The sequence below is a fragment of the Branchiostoma belcheri genome, unplaced genomic scaffold, assembly GCF_001625305.1.
Source record: "Branchiostoma belcheri isolate BF01 breed outbred unplaced genomic scaffold, Haploidv18h27 scaffold78, whole genome shotgun sequence".
Classification (NCBI taxonomy): domain Eukaryota; kingdom Metazoa; phylum Chordata; class Leptocardii; order Amphioxiformes; family Branchiostomatidae; genus Branchiostoma; species Branchiostoma belcheri.
The window spans coordinates 190,603-214,735 of NW_017804442.1; the positions used below are offsets into that span (position 1 = coordinate 190,603).

Below are 24,133 nucleotides of genomic sequence, written 5' to 3' on the forward strand. Positions count from 1 at the left end.
GTCGTCCCTATATGATACGGTTACCTTCTCTACTGTACAATTAATTGTTCGCTAAATGTAACTATGTACATACACGAATACTTTCCTCTGGTTTATAAATCACTGAATAACAAAAGTTCTATCAAGAGTGCAACAGCGATACACAGTTGGATACCAGGCAGCCGATCTAAGCAATGATATGCAAAACTACCTAGCTGGCATTTCGGCAGACCGGTCACCAAACATCAAACGTACGTGCGGGCACTTCGGCTGTGTACAAACGCACTTAATTGTCCAGTAACTAGGTGCATGTGTGATGTACGGACAAGTTCTTTCCTTACTACGATTGTAACAGTGATACCCCATGGGGCAACTGGTAGCCAATTTACCTGATGTAACGCAAAACTACCTAGATGGCAGACCGGTCATCAGAACGCACGTACGGGCACTTTTGCTGTGTACAAAAGCACTTTATTGTCCAGTAACTAGGTGCATGTGTGATGTACGGATAAGTTCTTTCCTTACTACGATTGTAACAGTGATACCTCATAGAACACCGGATAGCCAATTTACCTGATGCAATGCAAAACTACCTAGCTGGCATTTTGGCAGACCGGTCACCAAACATCAGAACGCACGTACGGGCACTTTTGCTGTGTACAAAATCACTTAATTGTCCAGTAACTAGGTGCATGTTTGATGTATGAATAAATAACAATCCTTGCGTTTGCAAAGTTGGTAGCGTTGCCAAGTTTGCTGCCTATTCAGCTGCGGCTATATTTTGACTGGCAACCAGATACCTTGACACTGTCTGGATTTTATCTTGATCGATTGCCGTATTTGCATAGTTTATGGCCAGACGAAGGTGAAGGTGACTTTAAATTTTTGTCGACAAGGTTACTTTTTACAAGGTGACTTTCCTCATAATTAGGCCCCCATTCCACTTAGCGGCGCTCTCATGGCGCTCTCGCGGCGCTCTGAAATTGGCCAGAGCGCGGAGAGAGCGCCGAACTTCACGAAAAACGTGCTCAAGTGGAATTTCTAGGGCAACCTCTCTGCGCTCTCTGCGCGACCAAAAACTCAAATGTCAGCAACGTTTATGGGCGATTAACGAATTCATGGCTCACAGAATGAATTGCGGGAAGAGGGAACGAAATTTTGTACGTTTTGTTTGTTTTATTGTTTTCACAGTCATTCTTTTACATCCTGCATCATGTTCAAGCCATGAAATCAAGGGTTTAAGACCCACATATCTATGACGGCGCTCTCACTGCACCCTCTTTGCGACCTGAAATTGTCGGAGCGTGGGGGTAGCGCCGTCTAAGTAGAATGGGGGTATTAGTACTGCGGAAGGTTTCCCGGTTTTTGTATCTTTTGTACCGGACATGCTATGGTATTGATGCTATTTTTGTGGCCAATAGATTTTCATATCAGGCAAAAGATCTAGACGTGGGTCCATGCTAGACTACATCGTTTACTTAGTGTAATAATTAGTAACTGTTTAGTTCACGTAATTAGGTTACAAAGTGATTGAAACATTTTTATGATACTGTGCAGAGATTCTTTATTGACACAACAAAAAGTACAGGAAGTTTTGTATGGACTTCTACAACTAAAGATCTAACAAAGCTAAATACATGTGTGGATAACGTCATCCTAAGTACAGAATATATGTATGCGGTAACAACAAAGGTTTAACGACTCTCAATATAAAGTACAAACGGAAGAAACGTGATCTAAAACATGGTAAGTGTGGAATGAGCTCCTTCATAATTTTACAAAACTATACCTACAGTTGTGCGCAAACCAATTATGAATCAATAACATAACTATTGATGGACGAAAATTATGAAGACGAAATTACGAAGAGTACGATCACATGTAAATCTAGTACACAGAAACATCTCAAATCTAATTATATAAATCAATATAGCACTTAGACCAATATATATTGAAGGCTTTACAAAAGAGAAAATGTATGGTAACAGATGGAAACGTTTAACGTACATTATGCCAATATGCCATTTATGGCCATATTCATGTTCCCATAGTTTTAATGGGTTAGTATCATTGTATCAATTGTTCTATCAGTGCTACCATACATTGTACCAATACATTACAGCTATCGAGCAATAAATCCATCCATGCATTATGAGTCAAAAACGCATTCACTAACCTACACTCAGCAACCCTCAAAACATGCATTGTACCTACACATTATAAACTGTTGAGCAATAAAATTCATCCATTCATTATATAAGTCAAAAACGCCTATCGCTAATCTACACTCAACAACCTTCAACACAAAAGCAAACACTCGCTACTGTCAGAAATCAACAGGTCAAACCACTAAACACGTATGTTGTTCCCAGTTTGTTTAAGCCACGGTCACATACATCGTACGATACACCCACAACAATCATTCCACGCAACGATTGTGCGAATTGTCGTGGGTTTGATAAAAAAAACGGGAGCAGTAATTAAAAAATCAAACTGGTGTCAGAAGTGGGGTTTAAATCATTCCTCCATCCAACCAGCCATTTCACGCAATTTTGAGGATCCATCCGTTTCTTCTCAAACCTATGGCGTACGATTTCGTTGTGAAAAAAACACCGTACGATGCATGTGGCCGGGGCTTTAGGCTAAACTCGGAACGATTCACTTCTCAACTCCGAGCTTCCACCTTCAGCATGAGCTCGCCCTCTATCTGGTTGCCCAAGGTGTTCTGCAGGCGGACAGGGATCTGTAGTGGACAAAAATCAACATGTTTACATGCTCATGTTTTATTTTCAAAAATGTGTCTAAACCCCCTCTTTCCAGGGCTTGATAAGGTCAGGCCAGCTCCTCGGCTCCAGGGCCTAAACAGACCAGCTCTCTGGCTCTGGAGCCTACACAGGCCAGCTCCTCAGCTCCAGGGCCTACACAGGCCAGCTCCTCGGCTCCAGGGCCTACACAAGCCAGCTTCTTGGCTCTAGGGCCAACGTGCCCCCAATAAAATTTCAAGTACACCCCCAGGCTTATTATTAAGTAATCCACCAACCTACCAGTGAGCTTGACAAAGGTCAAGGCAAGGTGTGCCCTGTTGTATATTTGCCAACGCAAGTGAGGGGCAATATGTTATCCTGGGCAATTATTGACCCAATTTGTGCTACTGTATACTAGCCTGGGTGCCAAACTGTTGTCAAGGCCAGTGTAAAGGCTTCTCTTCGGTTTCAGGTAGCCTCTACCAGGCTTCGGGAGGCGGCTGGAAAAAGTAGAAATAGGCCAAATAGAGAGCGACAAACTGTTTTCTCCTGGTAGCCTGGTAGAGGCTAGACTTCAGGGCCAACAACGGTAAACTGTAGCATAGACACTCCTCAGTTAGAGCCTGGGCTTCTCACGGTCATGAGAACATCCGAAAAAAACTTTCATCAGGTCAGTCAAACATAGGATTTTCTTGTCTCTGCCCTTGCTTAAGTGTCGGTGTCTATCAGACACCTTCCTCAGAGCTCCCAACTGGAGTTCTGCTTCTCATCGCAAAAGCGCCACCTACATCGGCTACACATAGCGGCGAGAAGCAGAACTCCAGTCTAAGGAAGGAAGCTCTAGGAAGGGGTCTGATAGACACCGAAACGTAAGCAATGTAAGGGACATAAGTGGTTGTGTAAAAGGAAGTCCCTACAGCCTATGGCCATGAGAACAGTCTGGCATCCATGCTAACTATATTGAATTTCATAACCCCTTAGGAAGGCCTGGTGGAGGCTAATTAGTATCTGTACATCTGTACTTACCACAGTCTTGTCGCAGGTGACGAAGCGGAACTTCTGCAGGATTTTGGCCAGAGCGAACCTGAGTTCCAATTGGGCCAGACGCATGCCCACACAGTTCCTGGGTCCGGAGCCGAACGGCAGGTAGGCGTACGGGTCACGGGCCTCCTTCTCTTCCTTACTGAACCTGGAACAAAGACTTAGTTACTCACCTACTTGACTCCATGATCCAGAGTCCAGACTACCACTGCGTACCTAAGGATATGTAAGGTAAAGATCCCCTTTGAGGCCATAGGGGCAGTCCACTGTGTCTAGGGCACGGTATAGGAAGGCGGAGAACATCTCTTCCCTGCCACTGCTTTTGCCTACACAATCGAAGTTAGGCACCCATTTTACACCTGGGAGGAGTGAGGAAAGCCGTGTAAAGGTGTACCTAAGTTTCAGAAATGACAACGAAGCATTGTCCAAATCGGTGCCGAGGTCTAGGCATCAGACGGCAAAGGGAGGCCTGAAAGAAAGCCACTCGCTTATTTTAACGTGATGGAAAAAGACACTGGTCTACAAGCTGGTGGCATCGGAAATCGGAACGCAGGGCAGAGGCTTCTGGTTTGCCCATGACAATGTGGTTCGAATGACAGAGGAAAACTTATAATTAGCCTGGGTACCATCCTCCGTAGTTTCTGCCCGCTCCCTAATGTTCTTGGCTACCTTAGGGAGTGGGAGGAAACTACAAAACATGTGCAGAGGATGGCACCCCGGCTAAGGAAAACTAGCATTAGACATAGGTCACCCATTGTAAGTTAAGAGAAATTCCAAACCTCTCAGGCTTGAACTTCTCGGGTTCCGGCCAGATGTCGGGATCGTAGTGGATGGGGTACACGGGAACGTTCACGATCATTCCTGCTGGTATGTGCAGACCCTTCACCTCCGTATCCTCCTTACAGACGCGGTCAAACCTGCCAACGAAATAGATTTACGGTAAGAACACGTACAAATGAAGCTATGGAAAGCGAGACAAAACCGCTCATAGTTTGCTGCGTTAACACTTGTATTCTGTGGCAACGTTTCAGCGGCGCCAAAACATTGCCTGTTTCTCTTAATCTTGTAACAAGTTTGAGTTGAAACAGCGAATTATCAAATAGTACCTGGTTAGTCATGTTGTACTCTGCACATAACTTTCAAACATAAAAGATAATTCAGTAGGATTCTAAGAAACCATAAACAGAAACCATATCATATCCAGAAATGCGTTTGTCTAGTAATTCTATGCCTGAACGAGTTAGGATAAGATAAGGAGTAAAGACTTTTCTGGATAGTCTCTGCGTATCAATGAACGTACATTTGTCCCGGGCACGGTTCTGGATTTGCGTGTACCATCTATATCCATGCCTGAGCATAGGGTCTGGTTAATACACGGTTCTGGTTACAACAAGCTAAGCCTTGCCCTACCTCATAGCAGCAGGGAACATCCTCAGGGTCTCCTGGATACACATCTCCATGTACGGCAGCTCATTGACAGCTTCGTAGTCCAGCGCCCCCTAATTATGGAAGACTTTTATTCAGTTATCTGTATACATAAATGCTTATTGCAAGGGCACAACCTCGGGGCTTGCCAGGGATTCGAATCTAGAACCTTTAGGTTCAACAGTCAGAGTCAACAACCTACATGATTGTGTCAAACGTTTAAGCTACTACAAATTTTCACGAGTCGAGTAGGAAATAGTTACACGGGGCCTTCCCCAGGGGTAAAACATTGGGCCTGTTGTGGATTAGAAGAAGTTTTTAAGTCAACAACAGTAACTATGAGTGCTTCAAACCATTCTTGTTCCAGACTTGTCATCGTGGAAAGGTGACAGCCACCCATTTTGTCAATCCTACCACAAATGTGGTAAATCTTGATAAAGCTACAAAAAGACCTACCCCCCCCCCCTGCCGTTGCCCTAGAGATTGCTAAGTAAACGTGATTTAACTCACCCTCTTCTCAATGACAGCATCCACCTCCTCGATAACTCTGTCCTGCGCTTCCTGGTTCAGAGCCAGATTGTAGGCTGTGAGGGTCAGGGTGTTGGCTGTAGTCTCGTATCCGGCCACCCATAGGAGGATGGCATTTGCTTTGATCTCCTTCGAAGAGATGCCGTTCTTGGTGGTGCCTTCGGGGACTTTTCCGTCCAGTTCCTGGTTGTGAGCTTGAAGCATCAGCTGAAGGAGGTCCACTGGTCTCTATAACAATGACAATGAACTTTATTGCATATTCACGCCCTACACGGGCCAAACGCACTAAGTTAAATAACTTGGTTACAAGAATAGACGAAGCAATTGTTACATTTGTGTGGTACATCTCTATCTACATGATCTAACTACAAGATCTCTCTTTTTGAAACATGTATGAACAAATTTACATAGTTTTTCATTTACATCGTAGCGCTTGGATGTCGTAATATGTTTGAACAATTCTATTTTCGGCAAGTAGGCATATTTCTTTTCTAACAACTTTTCTAACAATTTATAAATGTTTATAGTCGCCAAACGTATAAAAAAAGGGTTGAAAATGATTATGGTTTAAATGGATGTAGACAACATCGGTTTGTCTACAGTGGAAACAAGTTGTCTTGTCTTAGACTACCTCTTTGGTTCCCGGATTGAACATAGAACAAAAACCACTAACAATAACCGATTAAGCTGAAACCCATGTAGGTGAGTGAGCCAGGAAACACAACATGGTGTCAGAAGTGGGATTCGAATTGGCAATGGGCAACGAGTTCCACTCTACGATAGTTCTTGGAAGATACGAGTTTTTGAACACGTCAATTCTTGGTTGATATTTGAAGGCATGGCTATATCTTGTTCTTTTCTGGGCTGGCATCAGATACTTTGTGGTTGGTACGTCCGCCAATTAATTAGTCCTTTTGTACATCATGCACAGTCTGGACATCTTTTTCTACGACGAGATCTTACCGCGCCATTCGAATCGTTCTCCCGCATGCTAATCGCCGTGTCGACCGCTTCGCTGAAATATCTGGTGGCCTGTGCGTTAACCAGGGAATATCCTAGGCGCTCGAGGAGCCAGCCGAGAGAGGGGAACAAAACTAGAGGGAAAGAAGGTTAATTGTTATCATGAAAGTTCATCTGTGTTACATGTTTAAAGTCAAAACTTTTGGTCCAACACAAAAAGTTCTCTCACCTAGACCCAGTGTTGACGTCACACTTCAGAGAAGCCACGTGCCATGAAGCATCACTGGGTCAGTCTACTGAGAAAGACCAGAGTGACTGGTCGAAAGCTCTAGGTGAGAGAACTTTTAGTTTTGGAATTTAACCTCCTTGGTTGGATCAAAAGTTTTATCTTTAAATAAGGTTAATTGTTTATTGTTTAAAAGATCTCCATTAGTACATATATAAATATAAATGAGTTCACTTATCATACATGCAACATACATATAACATAAAAAATTATAACATACACATAACATTAAATTTGAGTACGGAATATATACATTTCATTTCCTTGGCAGGTACCGTTTGATGTCAACATGTCCAAAAGAAGTGTTGTAAGCATGCTCCCTAGCGGTCCATTATGGAACTGCAGGGGCATTTTGTGTTATATTATCTGTATCATTCATAACGAATTTATTATTTTCTGCACTAACCGCAGACAGCATAAGACACGACTAATGTGAAAATCTGCTACTCACAAATGATTATGATCATAGGGTCGTAGAAGTTGAAGCTGAAGAACTTTTTGGCACTGGTGACGAGAGGATGGTTTGGGTTGCGTAGAGAGTCCACCTCCACTCCGAACCCAGTACTGGAGATCACGTCCATAGTGAAGCCGCCAGAAAGACTGGTAAATGGGAAAGTCTTATGGTAAGAACTTTCTAGATAGCAAATCCAAGAGATAAACACCAGTCACAGGAAATTAGAGACTTCCGGGGGAGCTTTAAATTTTCCCTGAATGCATTTTTCGTCAGTACTCTGTGGATGGGTGCACGTGGCACCGGAAACACAAAATGGTGTCAGAAGTGGGATTCCAATCATTCTTCCATTCGCCAAAAAGCAGCTACTCAAGCAACTAGATATGATTTTGGAAACGGTCAGACGTTTCAGGTAGCATCCACTACCTTTCGTCAGTGACACTTGAAAGTTGTCAGAAAAGCTAGTTCGTACTTATAAAGCTGCTTTTCTGACAAGTCTCCAAAGTCCTGGACAAAAACTAGATAGAGTTGTACAGTCGAAAATGTGGGCAAGTCCGATTTCTTGTGTTGGAAAGTACAGTTTAAACTTGTTTTTTTAATGACTTCAACCAACGCGGATGAACTTCCATGATAAGATACTCACTCTTTCATGTCAAAAGCGACTCCATCTTTCTTTTTCTCCGCAAGGTTGGCCACGAGGCCGTCCGCAGCTCTCTCGATGTGCACCGCCATCTGTGATGTTACAGAAAAAGTCATCGGTATCAAATATTCTGATTTGATTTTGATTTGAGTTTTCCATTCTATGACTGTTTGTTGCATCCAGAACCTTGTTCAAGTTTTGCACGGTATCTAGAAGCGTACGTGTTCGTTAACATGTTGCAATTTTAACGCAGGAGGTATTTAGACTCCTGTCACCATGCACATAATTTATATGAATTTGTTTGAGTAAGAATTAACAGAGCAGACCATGTGCGAAGGTAAACATTATGCATTTGCTCTGCAAATGTTCCCTTTTTAGTTAACATCTAAAATTGAAACCGGATAGTGAGTGAGTGTGAGTGAGCATATACCTGCTTGAGTTTTCCGGAGCTGAATGTGGGTGTAACGGCACTCCGGACGCGTTTCCAATCTCCATCCAACAGGCTGGTCATGGCATGGCTGAAAATCTCGCCTTGGCCGTCAAACACCTACACGTTGGACAATATGATATTTTACCTGTAGCATGATACTAGTACTTGTCAGAGATTGGTAGCGTTTCTGTCACATCCTGCCTAAAAATTCTATAGCTATATTAATCAAAATCAATCTGGTGAATAGTTCCTTCAGGTTGGTAAGACACTGAGTGAAAAGACTCTTTGTACACAACCAAGTCTTCTATTCAACCGACGTTTCAGTGACCGTCTGTCACCATCCTCAGGGCAATTCTGACTGGTTCACATCGCCTTGCAGCACAGGTGCAACTAGTACTATCTACGACGTATGTTGCCGCGTCCTTTCCGCCGTAATTATGACCTCCAACCAGATCCACATGATGGCTATTTTTTTCGGTCACGTAGTGCTTGGCCAATTATGTTTACTGCCTTACCACCGTTGGATCTGCTTACTAGGATCTGCTTTGGTATAAGCTGGACCAGCCCTGAGTAGTATTTACCTGCACGTTAGTAACTCACCCGTCGGTTGGTAAACTTGTTGATCTCCTTCACTGTGATATCCTTGACGAGTTCCAAGTCACCCACCATCAGATTTGGTGTTCTCCCTTCGAAATACCTGTAATGACAATATCTTCAGACTCCTATAGCAGTGGTAGTACATGTATCAGTGGGATCAGCAGAGGGCTTGACTCGGAACAAAGAGGTCCCGGGTTCGAGTCCTGACATGCCACCGATCTTGTGTCCTTGGGAAAGGCACTTTACACGACTTTCCTCACTTCGCTCAGGTGAAAATGAGTATTGTATTGTCCCCTGTGTTGGTAGCGGCATTAATATAAGTTGGAAAAAACTTGAGTGTGCCGTCAACACGTCTTGTGATTACATGTTGGAATTAAAAAAAATACATCTATGTCCGTCGGAGGGGTCGCACAACCCTGGAGCCTCATTGATATGCAAATGCCCCACCACCTCTAATGAGCCAAATATTTATGCATAAAGAGTATATATTTATGATGTATATCTATATAGATATCTACATTTACATCTATCTAATATATCTATCTGTCTGTATTATACACTTACTTACCCAAAGACTTTGTTGTACTTCTCGTAGCATTCCTTGTCAAACAGGTGGGCTCCCTGGGTAATTCAGACAATGAGGAAAAGATTACACTCACCAATAGGTAAAGAGCTCTTCAACAATCATGTAGCTAAATGCATTCTTGGAATAGTCGTTTCACTCGGGCATGTGTGCGAAATCTGGCTGTCTAAGCGTGTTGCGGATAAGGCTTTCTTATTAGCCTCCGTAGCAGGTTTATAGAACTGGGGGTTTATTTGGTACCGGTGGTCTTCGGCTGTTTTCTGATTAGCCTCCGTAGCAGGCTTATAGAACTGGGGGTTTGGTGGTCTTCGGCTGTTTTCTGATTAGCCCAGTTCTAAAAAACGGGGGTAATTCAACCAGACCGGCTATGTTGTCTATACGCAATCAGAAAATAGCGGATCCCAAAGACCCTGAAGACCCCCAAAACCCCTAGTTTTTGGCAAGCTATGGAGGCTACTTTCTTATAGCCTTTTCGGTGGTTGTTTCCGTCACAGTCTGATGAAAATTGTACGACCACCTGTAAGGTTCAGAGTCAAAAGAGTTTTAAGATACCAACCTTCCCGTACTCCAAGTAGTTTCCAAACAGCGGGTACGGTTTCGGGCCAGGAATGCCCAGCTTCTTGAATGTCGAGAAGGGCCACACCAGATACCTACGGAGGGTAAGGTTAGCATACGTAAATAGTCCATCCCAAATATGAGTAAGGCGGGGGGAGGTGTAATAGCTCGGCTGGGTCATACCAAACTTCGGACTTTAAAAATGGTACACACTTCTTTCTTTGCTTAGCACTCAGCACATACGAGAAAGAGTGTGGGAAGGTCAAACACACAGCACTGCCAGCGGACTAGCCCCCTGCTGTAGTGCCTTGCACAAATGTAGGTCGCCCAAGGGTTACGGATGGAGATGGGCACCACCCTACGCTCTGCATAAGAGCACGGGAGACCTTCCTTCTTCTTCGGGGGGAGGGGCCCTGCGTAGTTGCGACTTGGACAACATTTGGGATGTCAAACTCCTTTCCTTCGGTATATTTGACTTGGGTAGCATGGGAGTGGTATTTGCCAGTGAGGCCATGTAAATATTAAAGCGGGGGCAAAATGGTCGTTGCGAGATCCTGATTTACCTAGTGCCATAGTGCAACCCATCTATAGGGCACTCATCTCGAGTCACTGCAGCCTTTGAAGAGGATAGGAGGCAGCGTCTTAATGCTGCAAGAGTCAGACGACACAAAGCAGCGACATCAGCAGTTCTGACAAACAGATCACCAATGCCTGAAGTACGGACGGCTTTGTGCCTCAAGCTTTGGACTTTGGAGAAGCCATATGAGGTCACACCCCCGTGAACGAGGACACTTAGAGTCTTCTTCGATGACGAAGGACTATCATGATAGTGCAACCCATTGGAGGTAGCCTAGGACCGAGCCATTGTATTATTATACAATGCCTCGGTACTAGGACACAATGCTTCGGTCCTAGGCTACCTTCAATGGGTTGCACCAGAGCACTGCTGGTAAATAAGGATCTCGAAACAACCATTTTGCCCTCGCTTATACAGTTCATGAGCATTAAAGTCTAGTAGTAACATTGCTGTTCCATGTATTGTTAGACTTATGTAAGATTTCATATGAGATTCTAGTTGCTGAAGCTCTGCTGTAATAAGTTATTCAGGACTTTATCATGGTCAATATTGACTGAAGGATGCCATATAAGGTTGGAGTAGAACGTTTTGTGTTCAGTGCCTTACCACCATTTACATAACATAATAACATAACGTATTTGAGCTGCCATTCTTATAATGAGACTGTTCTGGAAGCTGTAGGGCTGATATGAATCAGTACTGTTACGTAGGGTACCATGGTCAATACATTGAAGAAGGCAACATCCATACACACACGATATAAGGCTGGGGTCGACCGCTTTGTTTGGTGGCTTAACTCTACTTACATAACATAACGTATTTAAGCTGCAGCGAAGTCAAGTCACCATGACTGAATATCAAAGGCGTTACGAAGGTACTCACAGGTATAACAGGACCACACACAGTCCCACCAGCACCCAGGTAGTGGAGAAAGGCAGGAGTTCCAACATGGTGGTCACTTTGTGCGCAAAATACGGACGACAACAACAGTTTTCACCTCGCAACTCTGAATGCTGGCGTCGTCCCTCTCGACCTCTGACCTACTTAAGACCGCCACCTGCGCACCTTATATGGACCTGGTAAACAGGTCTTTATGCAAATCGTGTTTGCTTGGCCGGGTGAACGACCTGCTGGTTGAACTACCTGTTTGCTTTTCTGTCAGTGCAGAAATTTATTGTATGTCGTCATGAACGACCGATAGGTTGTGAGACTTCGTCCAAACATTTATTTAGTGTAACTTGAACTTTCGCTTTTTTGCTCGCACACAAAATAGCAGAAGTGAACATTTTCGTGTATGGCATGATGTGCATGTTGAGAATTGAAGAAACACACGCATATACACACACAGACACACATTAATTCACACACACAATTAATTCACACAAATGCACACACACACACACACACATACACACTTTCACACACAAATGCAAACACACACACACACATACACACTTTCACACACACACACACACACGCACGCACACACAGCGTACATGTACCCCCATATATTTTTTTCCAAAATTAACCTATTTTTCGCAAAGTACAGTTACCATACAATGAGCATGAGATCACCATCATCTTTTTAGTCTAAATAAGTATAATCTTTATTGCTAGGCCATCTGCAACACTGAGTGTTACATGTACAAGTGAAGAAATCTGTTAACTTACGTGCAAAACATTTTCAAACAACACTGGCAAAAACCTTTCAACAATGAAGCAAGTCTTTTTGTTTCAACACTGATAATTACAAAGAAGGAATGTTCACTGTAGAACTGGCTCTTCAAATAATCTGGTTGAGTATTTTTTTTTCATTCCAACCACATATACATATTACTACAATAATACAGATAGCTCAAAGATGCGTGCTTTTGGTCATTTAGTCTTTGGCTTGACCCCTGGAAAATGAATTGACAAAAACTCAACTTTTCCTTCATAACACTGGCATATCTGATAGACACGTTCTACTATGACAAGGTAAAGAATGTATTTTCTGCTATTTCTTGTATTTTGTGACATATTATAAAGTGGAATGGAGAATAAATGTCTCATATACGGAAATAAAATTCAGGTAGTGTATGTATATCTGATTTTCAATATCTATTTTCCTGGTAGTACTAGTATACTGAAATTTGTAACCCTATAATATTAGCTATAGGGTCTACAAGTTTTGGTCTCTGCATTACACATTATGTGTAGCTGCTATGAAAACTCAACAATTCACTGCACTCAGCTTAAAACCTACCTACATGTACACTGTACAGCACTCAAAATTCTTTACAATTCCGATTAAACTAAAATCAAATACAAGTATGTATAAACAGATCCGATAATTCAAATGTCACAATGGACTAAAAGTTAATACACTATAATATCACATATCTTGCATCAAATTTGTGCTGTTAATTCACCATCATTTGAAGAATATTCATAAGTCGTTGAAAATATGTTCAGCCTATAATTTGAAATTTTCACTATACTAGCCATTTCAGTCCATTTGGTTGACGACTTGAACACCTATTGAGCCCAAGTGCTCTATCACAAGATTCAACATCAAATTCTTTCCTTCTCAGAAGGCACAAATCAAGACATGTCTATACTGTACCACTATTTAATCCTCTTGCAAACAGTTAACTGTCCAAGTGTTAGTATGACTAAGTGATATGGCCTCATCTTTGGTTTCCTAACGAAACACTCAGTCTGGCAAAATTTTCACCCAAAAGCTAGCTACATGTTTACCTTCTGAACAACATTGAACTGTAATTGCCAACACAAGAAACTGGACTGGACTGTACAACTCCAGTCTTTGTCAAGGAATGAACAATCCACCACTTCCGTGACATCATGCAGATAACACACATGACTCCGTGAGCAGTGGATCATTTGGGTGAGTACAATTTTTTGTGTTGGCAATTACAGTTCAATCTTGTTCATAATGACTTCTACCAACACAGATGAACTTTCGAGATAAGATTACATGTTTACCTCTTTGTTGTGTGCTGCTATTTGGTCAATGAAGTATTAACAAAATACCCAGTATTATTTCTCTGTGGTCTGATGCTATTTGGTCAATGAAGTATTAACAAAATACCCAGTATCATTTCTCTGTGGCGATCTGCTATTTGGTCAATGAAGTATTAACAAAATACCTTGATTATTTCTCTGTGGCGATCTGCTATTTGGTCAATGAAGTACTGTATCAACAAAATACCCAGTATTACTTTTCTGTGGTGAGCTGTTATTTGGTCAATTATGTAACAATAAGCACCCGGTATTATTGTATTGTATTGAGATAAATCTTATCAAATTGAGTTAAATCTACATGTATATCACACTTATTTGCTGTGTGCAAATATTTGGTTATATAGAAAATTCCTGTGTATTTATGTGACCCTTACAATGATTAGGCTAACTATAATATTGCTCCGTAACAACATAAAAAACTTTGACAATCTGACAATCAGTACAAAGGTGTCCATGACAGCAATAAAAATTCCCAATCGTCTATCTCTTTTTAGCCTTTGCCTGTCTTCCTTTGATACTTTTTACGTTAGAATGATACTTGTCATGTCACCAGGCCTCATTTCTACTACACATACTGGCCATAGTCACCCTGTAGTGTTAAATATCACACCACCTGGATACTCTTGGACTATAACACAGTTCCATCTTGTAAAATAAAATTCGAAAACATTTGACATCAGAACAGGTTATTTTAACCTTGACCTCATTTCTGTCACATATACAGATTTTAGTCACCCTATACTAAAGTGGCATCACATTGAAACTCTTGGACCATATTAACAAATTCCCAGCTTTGAAAATGAACATTTTAAATAGTTTCACCTCAATAAAAGTCATCTTTTACTGACCAGGTATCATTTGTACCACATATATGGGTTAGGGTCACCCATCAAATGTGGAAATGCTTGGACCAGAACACTTTCTCAGCTTAGTAGAACTCAATACAAGTCATTTTAACTCACCAAACCTCATTTCTGCCACACATACAAGTTACAGGCATCCTGTAGTGGAATCAAATGTGAATACGCTTGGACCATAACACTTTCTTAGCATTTGAAATAAAAATTTAGCCTGGTTGCCAAACCTATTATAGCTCCCGAGTCCTACTATTTGTGGAGAGGCTGTAGGACTCGGGAGCTACATGTATAATAGGTTTGGTAACCAGGCTACAGTACAAGTCATTCCATCTCACCATTTCTCCCACACATACAAGTTCCATGTACAACCATCCTGCAGTGGAAGCAAATGAGGGCACTCTTGGACCATAACACATTCCCAGCTTTGAAAATAAAAAAATTTTTAACATTTCACTTAAACACTTGTCATCCTTACCTGACATTATCTCATTTCTCCCACATACAGATTTAGTCACCCATTAAATGTCCGTAAGACATTTCCAGGTTGTAAAATAAACAACTTGAGAAGCTTCTAAACTTCCTCAAGACTTTATAAGTAGGTAGCTGCTGATGTCTTCCTGCAGGTTAAGGCCCCGAACTCCCTTAAAGATGCCGCTCCTTCCCAGTGTCTTCCTGACCTGGCATCTTGCGAGATGTTTCAGCTCTCGAGGATTCTGTCCCGCCATCCTTAGCCAATCGCAGAGCTTGACCAGAGCGTCTTTGCTCTCCGCCATCTCCGAATCGTCTTCTGTGTTCTCGCTGAAAAATTCCTCCTTCATCCCTTCCAGCTTCTTCTCCATCTCCTCACACCTGGTGGAAAAAAACACACAAAAAAGGTAAGGGTAAAGGTAGTTCTAAGATACTTCTTTTATACTTATACTTTTATACTATGCTACGTTATAATGTTGACCAGTGCAAAAGCTCAATCGGGTTAAGTGCTCACAAGCGGTTCGTGAGTCCAAACCCCGGCTGGGTCATACCAAAGACTACAAAAATGGTACACACTGCTTTCTCTGCTTAGCACTCAGCACATATGAGAAAGATGTGTGGGAAGGTCAAACACACACCACTACCAGTGGACTAGCCCCCTGCTGTAGTGCCTTGCACAACTGTGTGGCCCAAGGGCTACAGAAATGGAGATGGGCACCATCCCTATAATCTGCAAGGAGTGGAATGGGACCTTATTTCTTCTCATGTTATAATGTTAAATATGTTATTTTTTGTAGTCATTCCTTATTTCTCACCACTTGAACCTGTCGACTCCATCGATGAGCAGTTGCAGCATCCTTCTGGCCGGACCAAAGTCCCTCATGTCTGCATTGTCTGTTACCTGCATGATGCACAAAATGTCTAATGAACTGGTGGACGTACCAACCACTAAGTATCTGATACCAGCTCAGAAAAGAACAAGAAACAGTCATGCCTTCAAGTAAAGAGTTATCAAAAAAAGGTTGAGCTGTTCAAATCTAGAACAAGAGTTCCGAGATCTCATACCTCCATGAAATATGAGCTTGATATGTAAATGTAAATTTCTTCTTTAATTACGCAAATGACCTCTGCATTAACATAATATATGCGTCGTGATGTTAACTTTTGATTAACTTAAAGATGTCCCAAGTATGACATTCCCATCATTCACCATTGAGAAATCATATATTTTTTGCATTAATTATGCAAATTAGGTCATCATTTGCATAATTAGTATCTGTTGATGTTTCATCTGCCATAGATTACATACATTACATGTATGAAGGTTCTATAATGTAAAACACTGTAATTATAGAATTTCCTCATTAATTATGCAAATAAAGTCCTCATTTGCATAATTTGCAGTTAATTATGTACATCTCTCTGTCAGATACCTACACACCAAAAATGATGAAAATACGCTGTTCCTATCTGGACTTATTGGCTTTCAAAGATTTCGCCCGAAAGTTCCCTGCAGTTCCTGAACAAGCTGCTAGGGGGACCAAACCCACACCACTTATTCCTGACAGGAAAAGCTATCTGTCACCAAAAATTCAAGACCATAGCATGTTCAGGACCAAAGATAGAAAAACCGGAAGTTCTGCTGCAGTACCAAGGTCATCCACCAGGAGGCCCATATTTGACCTTGACCTTTGTCTTCCTAAGACTTATCATCATACCAAATATCATCACAATCCATAACGGCGTTATGAAGTTATGCTGACTACAAAGTTGCGGAAACACACACAGACACACAGACACACAGACACACAGACAGACGCCGCCAAAAACAATACCTCCATTTTTCATGGAGGTAACTAGAAATCGTAAAGCGTAAATTTCTTCACTGTCTACCACCAAGTACTGTAGGGACACCATCTCTAGATACCTTCAAGCTACAGATGTGCAAAGTCTAGGTGTGACAAGTTGCTTGGTGTAATGTAGCTCGCTGCTGCTGTGCCGTGCCTGTGAAGCCGGTGTGTGCTGTGCGGTTATACTGGCTATAGCTACAATGTATACAGACACAGATACAGACAAGCTGGCTATATCACATCTGCTACACCCCACCTTTGCACATCTACCTGAAAAAGGTTGTTCTACACACTACTAGTAGTCAATTACCTGGTCTGATGTACAGTCCAGCAGTGCCACGACGATCCACTCGTACTTGGCTGCCCTCAGCGACGTGTTGATGAGCGGATCTGCGCCGTAGTTCAGCAGCAGGCGCACCAGCGGGAAGTAGTCGTCCAGACCGAGCGTGGAGTAGTATAGGAGGGTGAAGAACTCTGTATCGGTCGCGTCTGGGTCCATCCCATGTTCAAGCAGAAGCTCAACCAGTTTGTATGCTGCATCAACTTCGAGTTGACCTGTGGGACATGGTAAAATAGTTAAGTTTAAACATTTTAACTTAGCATTTGTGTATTAGAGTGTGGAGTAGTACAGGAGGGTGAAGAACTCAGTGTCGGTGGCGTCTGGATCCATCCCGTGTTCTAGGAGCAGTTCTACGAGCTTGTATGCAGTATCGACCTCGAGTTGACCTGTGGGATACAGTTGAAAAACTTAGTTTAAGTTCCTTCCCACACCTATGGGGCATCTCTGTTTCTGTAGCCCTTGGGCCACACAATTGTGTAATGACAGCAGTCTACTGGTAGTGGTGCATCTTTGACTCCCATATCCTTTCCCAAATGCTGAGTGCTAAGCAAAAATGGCATCATGTACTAAATTACCATACAATCTGCATTCAAACAAATTTCAAGCTAAAGCTCATTGTATACATATATATGTAGTGTACGCTTTTCTGTAAATTGTATATGTACTAAATACTTGATACTGGACCTGCTTTCGAAAATCTGAATGTTGGCATTGATGTTGTTTGCCCGTCATGCTGGAAACCCAGGTGATAACGAATATATGTATTCTATTGTAGGAAACCTAATGAAGTTAATTAAATAATCAAATATCCCAACCTCGAGACATCTCAGTAAGGATGAAGGAGAAGGCAGTGGCATCTCCGGGTTCCTTCTCGATCTTGGTGATGTCACAGCCGGCCTGCAGCAGCTGCCGGATCTGCTGCAGGTTGTTGGTGGGGTGGGGCTGCACTACCTGGGGTAACCATGTTGATATACATGTATAACATTTAAATAACATTTGTATTCTCTAAAAATTGTGGGGCTGAACAAACCGGGGGAGGTTAGACCTAAATGTACATGTTAGGCTGGGTACCATCCTGGTTAGTTTACGTCCGCTGTCGAACCAGGATGGTATCCAGTCTACTTACATGTAGCCAACTGTCTTTTTATTGTTAGACAGGTGGAATGGGGCTGACCACCTGGTGGAGACAGGTTCATAGACAGGTCAGAAGTGTGCACCTACTACTAGTGAACAAATTTAGGTACAGGTACATATACACAGGCCCTCGGTACAGGCCCTAAGCTGTACCTGTATCTAAACAGGTTTGGCCAATCATTTTGGAGTAAACATGTAGCTGTCTTTTTTTGTACCCTGACAAACTTCAAGTAAAGGTACACGCAAATGGGTTTAGGTACAAGCCTATAATGGAATTTGTGTGGTCCTAAACAAGCTGTTGTCTAGTAAGTATGTATGCTAACAGTTTAGAAGTCAAGACACTTTACCCACCCACTCATCCAGAGCCTTCCCCAGTGGGCTGAGTTCTGAGCTGGTCTCGATCAGCTGTAGGTCAGCGCCGGCAGATATCAGGCTCTGCAGACAGCCGTGCAGGCCGTGTCTGGACACTGCTACATGGATGGGAGCTGTACCTTCCTGTAAATACAATGTATAGTAAAAAAAGTTAGTAAAAAAGGAATACAGTCAAGTAAACAGTAATGTAATTCTCTACAGGAAATCTTATCCTCCATTGGTCCCGACAAGAGTGTACATGTATGTCATGATGTATGTTAAGTGCATACAGGATGTAGGACTCCAGGTGATAATCAGCCAGACAGGCCGTGTCTGGACACTGCTACATTGGATTGGAGCTGTATCTTCCTGTCAAGAGAAAAAAGTGGAAAATTTAAAAATCCCCATTGCATGTTGGGTGAGTGACACAGCTGGGATTTGAACTCTAACCAGTGGATTACACATGCTACACAATCACACAATTCATGATGACAAGCTGTCTTGAACCCAAAATTCTTTTTTGTGTGAACCTTTCTATTCATAATAATTATAGTTGCAACATTTGAAACACTGTATTCTTGAGGACATAGAAACATCAAAACATAGTAGAAAACAGAAAACATTACATCAGAAAACATTATCTATTTCCCTTGACGGGTGCATACATATAGAAATACAGAACATCCCTACGTACTTTGTTCAGCATGTTGATGTCAGCTCCATACTTGATAAGCAGGTCCACCATCTCCAGATTTCCATTCTCCACAGCTCTGTGAAGGGGGGTGTCCTCTTTCTCTGGTTCTGGAAAAAATAACATCAGATCTTGAGAGGTTTTGTTATAATAGTGTTTGTCTGTTTGTTTGCTTGTGTTATGATTATTATCTTCTCTACAGCTCTGTGCAGGGGGGTGTCTTACTTTTCTGGTTCTACAAAAATACATCAGAATTCAGATCTTAGTCATTACCTTTATGTACATTGTATAGAGATTTTTTAAAATTGGTGTTTGTCTGTTTGTTTGCTTGACATGCGTGTGTGCCCTGTTCTCTGTACAGCTCTGTGCTGGGAGGTCTGAACAGGACTATTGTAATGTGAACAAACATATCCACAGTCAAATTATCTTCATGTCATTGTATAACAACTATAAGACTCTCTATTATACTAGGAGGTGGCCATTGAAATAGTGATTTATACTTGAAGCTGAACCACATAATATTTTGTCAGTTTGGGGCCTTCATAAGCTGACAGATCCATTCAACCACAGGATTATACATGTATATTTACTAAGTTTTCTTAAAATGCAAATACAGTCCACAGTGGTCCATTGTTTATTGTATTTGTGACAGAGAGCTCCACAGTGCTTTGAATGTGTACATACAGTGTGTATAACTCTGTTCTTTGTGTCCAGACGTGTGGAAGATTTGCTTTTTCACTAATCATTACACCCCCTTTCCACTGACTGACTAAGCGACTTCTGAACACCCACACATTTGACATGTCGCTAGATGAATTTCACAGATAAAGAACAAGACTAGTCTTCTACATTTTGTATGTCTTGTTGCCTTTTAAATCATACTTTTACATCATGCATGGTGTTCCAATTATAAAAGCAAGGTTCACACAAATCAAGTTTCTCTTATTCTTGCTCTGATTGTCTAGTAGAAAAGGGGCTTAAATATTAGCAGGGTGGGGTAAAAGTTAGGACACACTTAATTTTAAAGCGTGTATAATCAGATACATTTGTACAAGTTTTCTTCCCAACCTTTTGTTTCATGTTGCCCTCTTTCAATATCATTCCTTAACCTTCAGCCTGCTAAGGTACATTGTACTATCGTAGCCATTTTGTGCCAAATTTGTATACTCTAGAGTACACAATGTACATACGTATGTAAATAATTGGTTATGGGGTGGGACAGCAGGAAGAAGGTTAAAAATGCCTGAGAACCAAAGACAATTAGATTACACCGACTTACTAGTACTAGTATAGTAGTAAGCTGATTGAATATTGTCCCTTGTAACCGACAAACAGTCAAGTTGCATTTTGGTGTTGCTAACAAAACTACTCAGGCTAATGCTTCAGGATCAGTTACCATGCTGATGTTACATGTCTGAATTACTAACCTGGCAGATGAGGCTGTTTGGTGCAACATACATGCTTAAACCTATGGTTACCACATGTACATGCTGTGTAAACTGTATGTTATGCATCAGAACAGCTTAATTTGTGGCTTAGGAAAAGGTATTGTTATACAGGGATCGAAAATTTATTTATAGGAATAAATCTACGAAAATATTTGGCTACTCTGGTGCACCCACAGAAAAACATTGGGTGCACTGCTCCAAATTTGGGTGGACCAAGGTGTACATGCACCCAGTATTTCCAGCCCTGTTATACATGTGTAGGAATGGTCCATTTGTATTATAAAAGTTGTGTCTTCATTATAGTCACTTCCTCCCACTAGTCCCAGGCTGCAGGAAGGCATTTTGACTGTTAAGTTAACTTGCCCTCAAGGTAAATTTGAGGCATTTGTAAATTTGAGGCATTCGTGCCACTTAACTGTTGTCTGACCACAACTGCCCCAGGCGGGAAGGTTGTGGTAGGCAGCGTGCTGCAGGACGTACCCGGCAGACTCACAGAACTGTTTCTTAGCCTGTGCTAGTAACGCAATCTCTCACTGCCAGACAGACAGATATTCGTGCCAAAAAGCAGTTACTCAAGCAACTGGATATGATGGAAAATCATACCCAGTTGCTTGAGTAACTGCGCATGCTTTTTGGCATATCTTAACTGGATGTCTAACCTTCATCGACATAGACAGATACGTATGTATTTGACCTTGGTGCCATGTTTGAGAAGCCTTTCCCCCCCCCCAAAAAAAGAGCCTGATTAAGATTCCTAAAAACATGTCGAAAACAGCGCAGAAGCCTAAACTTCTGCTTTGAGCCTGAGGGTAAAAATAATTTAACAGTCCGGTTAACTTATACAGATAAAGTGTGACTAATGTGGGGTCTTGTGGTGCCATCGGTAGCGCGGTCGGCTCACACCCCAGAGGTCGTGGGTTCGAACCCCACCTTGTCACCGATGTTGTGCCCTTGGGAAAGGCACTTAAGACGACATTCCTCACTTCACTCAGGTGGAAATGAGTAACTAGCTTTGGCAATGGACGTCCCTCGGATAGGATGTAAAATGGAGGTCCCATGTTTGGGGAGAGCCACACCCCAGGCACGTTAAAGAACCCACCACACCTTTCGAAAAAGAGTAGGGGCATGCCCCGGTGTGCGATGGTACAAACACTACTGTAAGGAGTTGGTGATTCACTTCAAATCACCCGAATGGAGGCCTGGCAAACCTCTGTTCCGTATCAGCCACACATGGTGATTACATCATCACCCGGACGGAGACCTGGCGAACCCCGTCTTGTATTAACGAAAGGGTATGTCATAATGATAAGGGGCGGTATAACCCCGACCAATACGGTCGACCGATGATGATGATGATACAGATAAAGATGGTTGACTTGTCTTCTGACCTTGGCACCATTTTTGAGGAGCCTCTCCCAAAAAAGAGCCTGATCATGAAGATTCATAAAGACATGTCAAAAAGAAGCCTAAACTACTGCTTTGAACCTGAGGGTAAATAAAGTTCACTTAGTATGTACAGATAAAGTTTTTTTTGTTGTCTTCTGACCTTGATAGTTGACCTTGGCGCCATGTTTGAGCAGCCTCTCCCCCCAGGCGGGCAGGTTGTGGTAGGCAGCGTGGTGAAGCACGTACCCGGCAGACTCACAGAGCTGCTTCTCTCCTTCTTACTCTTACTAGTCTTAGCCTGTGCTAGTAACACAATCTCTCACTGCCATCTTTAGCTGTACTACTGACCTTGATAGTTGACCTTGGCGCCATGTTTGAGGAGCCTCTCCCCCCAGGCGGGAAGGTTGTGGTAGGCAGCGTGGTGAAGCACGTACCCGGCAGACTCACAAAACTGCTTCTCTCCTGATGTCTCCTTCAGCAGGCCGTCAAACTCTGTCAGGTTCCTCTCCTTGTCACTAGCAAAATTGAGGGTTCAAATGTTGTACATGTAAAGTATTGTTACAATACAGTATTGTAGCTCATTTACACCCATTCATTCACTCATTCATTGAGTCACTCATTCACTCACACAAGCTCTGTCAGATTCCTCTTCTTGTCACTGGGAAAATCAAGGCTTTGATGTTGTAGTTATCTCATTCAAACTTTCACACTGACTGGCTGACTGATACACCCACTCACACCCACACAGTTTGACCCATTCACACACAGACACTCACTCACGCACACACACTCACTCACTCACTCACTCACTCACTCACTCACTCACTCACTCACGCACACTCACTCACTCACTCACTCACTCACCCACTCACTCACTCATACACTCACTCACTCATTCACTCTCACACACACACACACACATTTGTACACACACACACACACACACACACACTAACACACACCTCTATATTTCTTCCTATACACTGCAACAACCATCTAATTTCTATCTTAGCTGGTTCACGTATATCATGTGATGTGTCTGTTGATGGGTCTATTGAGCAGGTTTAGAGCTAGATTTTCCTAAGTAATACATGCATTAATCTTAATTCCTCATAAAGCCAAATTGAAGCACGTAGCACAGAAATGCAGAAATTATTAGCAGTACACTCTTTGTTCATGTTGGGGGGGGGGGCAATTAACAGGTTTCTAATTCTTTTCTGCATGCAACAAATTGGTGGAAGAGAGAAGGATCATACCATTACAAATGTATGCATGTGACACGGGTATGCATGCGTAGGTAAAGTATACGTCAAAACTATTAATAAAACTTGACCAAGGCCTATATAAAGTAAAGATATTCACTTTCTAAAACCATACCTCTTTTCACAGTTTTCTTCTACACTTTTCTTCATCGCTTCCAGAACGTCCTCTGCTAGCCTAAGCATCTTCATTCTTTCGCCGAAACCTTGCGCCATGGTTCTCTCGTGTTTCTCTTACAAAAACTCGAAACAAAACCGGTAAAAAAAGGACAAAATTTTACCCTCTTTGGCTTCACTGTTTTGTACCGTACACTTTCTCTGTGTGGTAGCGTAAACAAAGGGCGCCTGTTGCAATTTTATCGGTGCCTTAATTTTTGCACGATAAATTATAAATTGTACGAAATTGTAATCCATCGATATCATAAGTGTGGCCTTTGGTACTTAAATATTTTGGTATGTATAGCTCAAGTTGTATTTTTGCTTTTTTATAAAGTTTAACAGAATATTGCGTATATTTCGCAGGCGGCAA

General features: G+C 42.2%; 2 protein-coding genes across 2 annotated transcripts; both read right to left on the reverse strand.

The window, feature by feature from the left end:
- Window positions 1-1,602: 1,602 nt before the first annotated feature.
- On the reverse strand, window positions 1,603-11,844 carry LOC109485813 (cytochrome P450 3A24-like). Its single transcript, XM_019789494.1, has 13 exons — window positions 11,679-11,844; window positions 10,221-10,314; window positions 9,650-9,702; window positions 9,085-9,181; window positions 8,485-8,601; window positions 8,058-8,146; window positions 7,415-7,563; window positions 6,681-6,811; window positions 5,700-5,945; window positions 5,175-5,263; window positions 4,544-4,681; window positions 3,750-3,912; window positions 1,603-2,722 (listed from the first exon to the last, which is right to left on the reverse strand). Exons 1-13 carry the CDS (start codon window positions 11,744-11,746, stop codon window positions 2,645-2,647), a joined length of 1,512 nt encoding a protein of 503 aa, XP_019645053.1. The 5' UTR covers window positions 11,747-11,844; the 3' UTR covers window positions 1,603-2,644.
- A 2,684-nt stretch (window positions 11,845-14,528) lies between these two features.
- LOC109485724 (tankyrase-1-like) lies at window positions 14,529-23,923 on the reverse strand. The gene is made up of 8 exons (XM_019789389.1): window positions 23,723-23,923; window positions 22,694-22,860; window positions 19,515-19,621; window positions 18,821-18,964; window positions 18,151-18,286; window positions 17,306-17,550; window positions 15,961-16,046; window positions 14,529-15,526 (listed from the first exon to the last, which is right to left on the reverse strand). Exons 1-8 carry the CDS (start codon window positions 23,818-23,820, stop codon window positions 15,259-15,261), a joined length of 1,251 nt encoding a protein of 416 aa, XP_019644948.1. The 5' UTR covers window positions 23,821-23,923; the 3' UTR covers window positions 14,529-15,258.
- Between the last annotated feature and the right edge of the window lie 210 nt (window positions 23,924-24,133).

Bases quoted from the DNA above. Each gene is read 5' to 3' on its own strand.
- LOC109485813 (XM_019789494.1), bottom strand. From the start codon at position 11,746: ATGTTGGAACTCCTGCCTTTCTCCACTACCTGGGTGCTGGTGGGACTG. The intron at 9,182-9,649 runs GTAAGTAAGTGT...TTGTCATTACAG, and splicing joins AAGTACAACAAAGTCTTTGG to GTATTTCGAAGGGAGAACAC. The intron at 5,264-5,699 runs GTGAGTTAAATC...TTCCATAATTAG, and splicing joins ATGCTGTCATTGAGAAGAGG to GGGGCGCTGGACTACGAAGC.
- LOC109485724 (XM_019789389.1), bottom strand. From the start codon at position 23,820: ATGGCGCAAGGTTTCGGCGAAAGAATGAAGATGCTTAGGCTAGCAGAG. The intron at 18,965-19,514 runs GTACGTAGGGAT...TTGTATTTACAG, and splicing joins ACATCAACATGCTGAACAAA to GAAGGTACAGCTCCCATCCA. The intron at 16,047-17,305 runs GTAATTGACTAC...TGCATCATGCAG, and splicing joins TGGACTGTACATCAGACCAG to GTAACAGACAATGCAGACAT.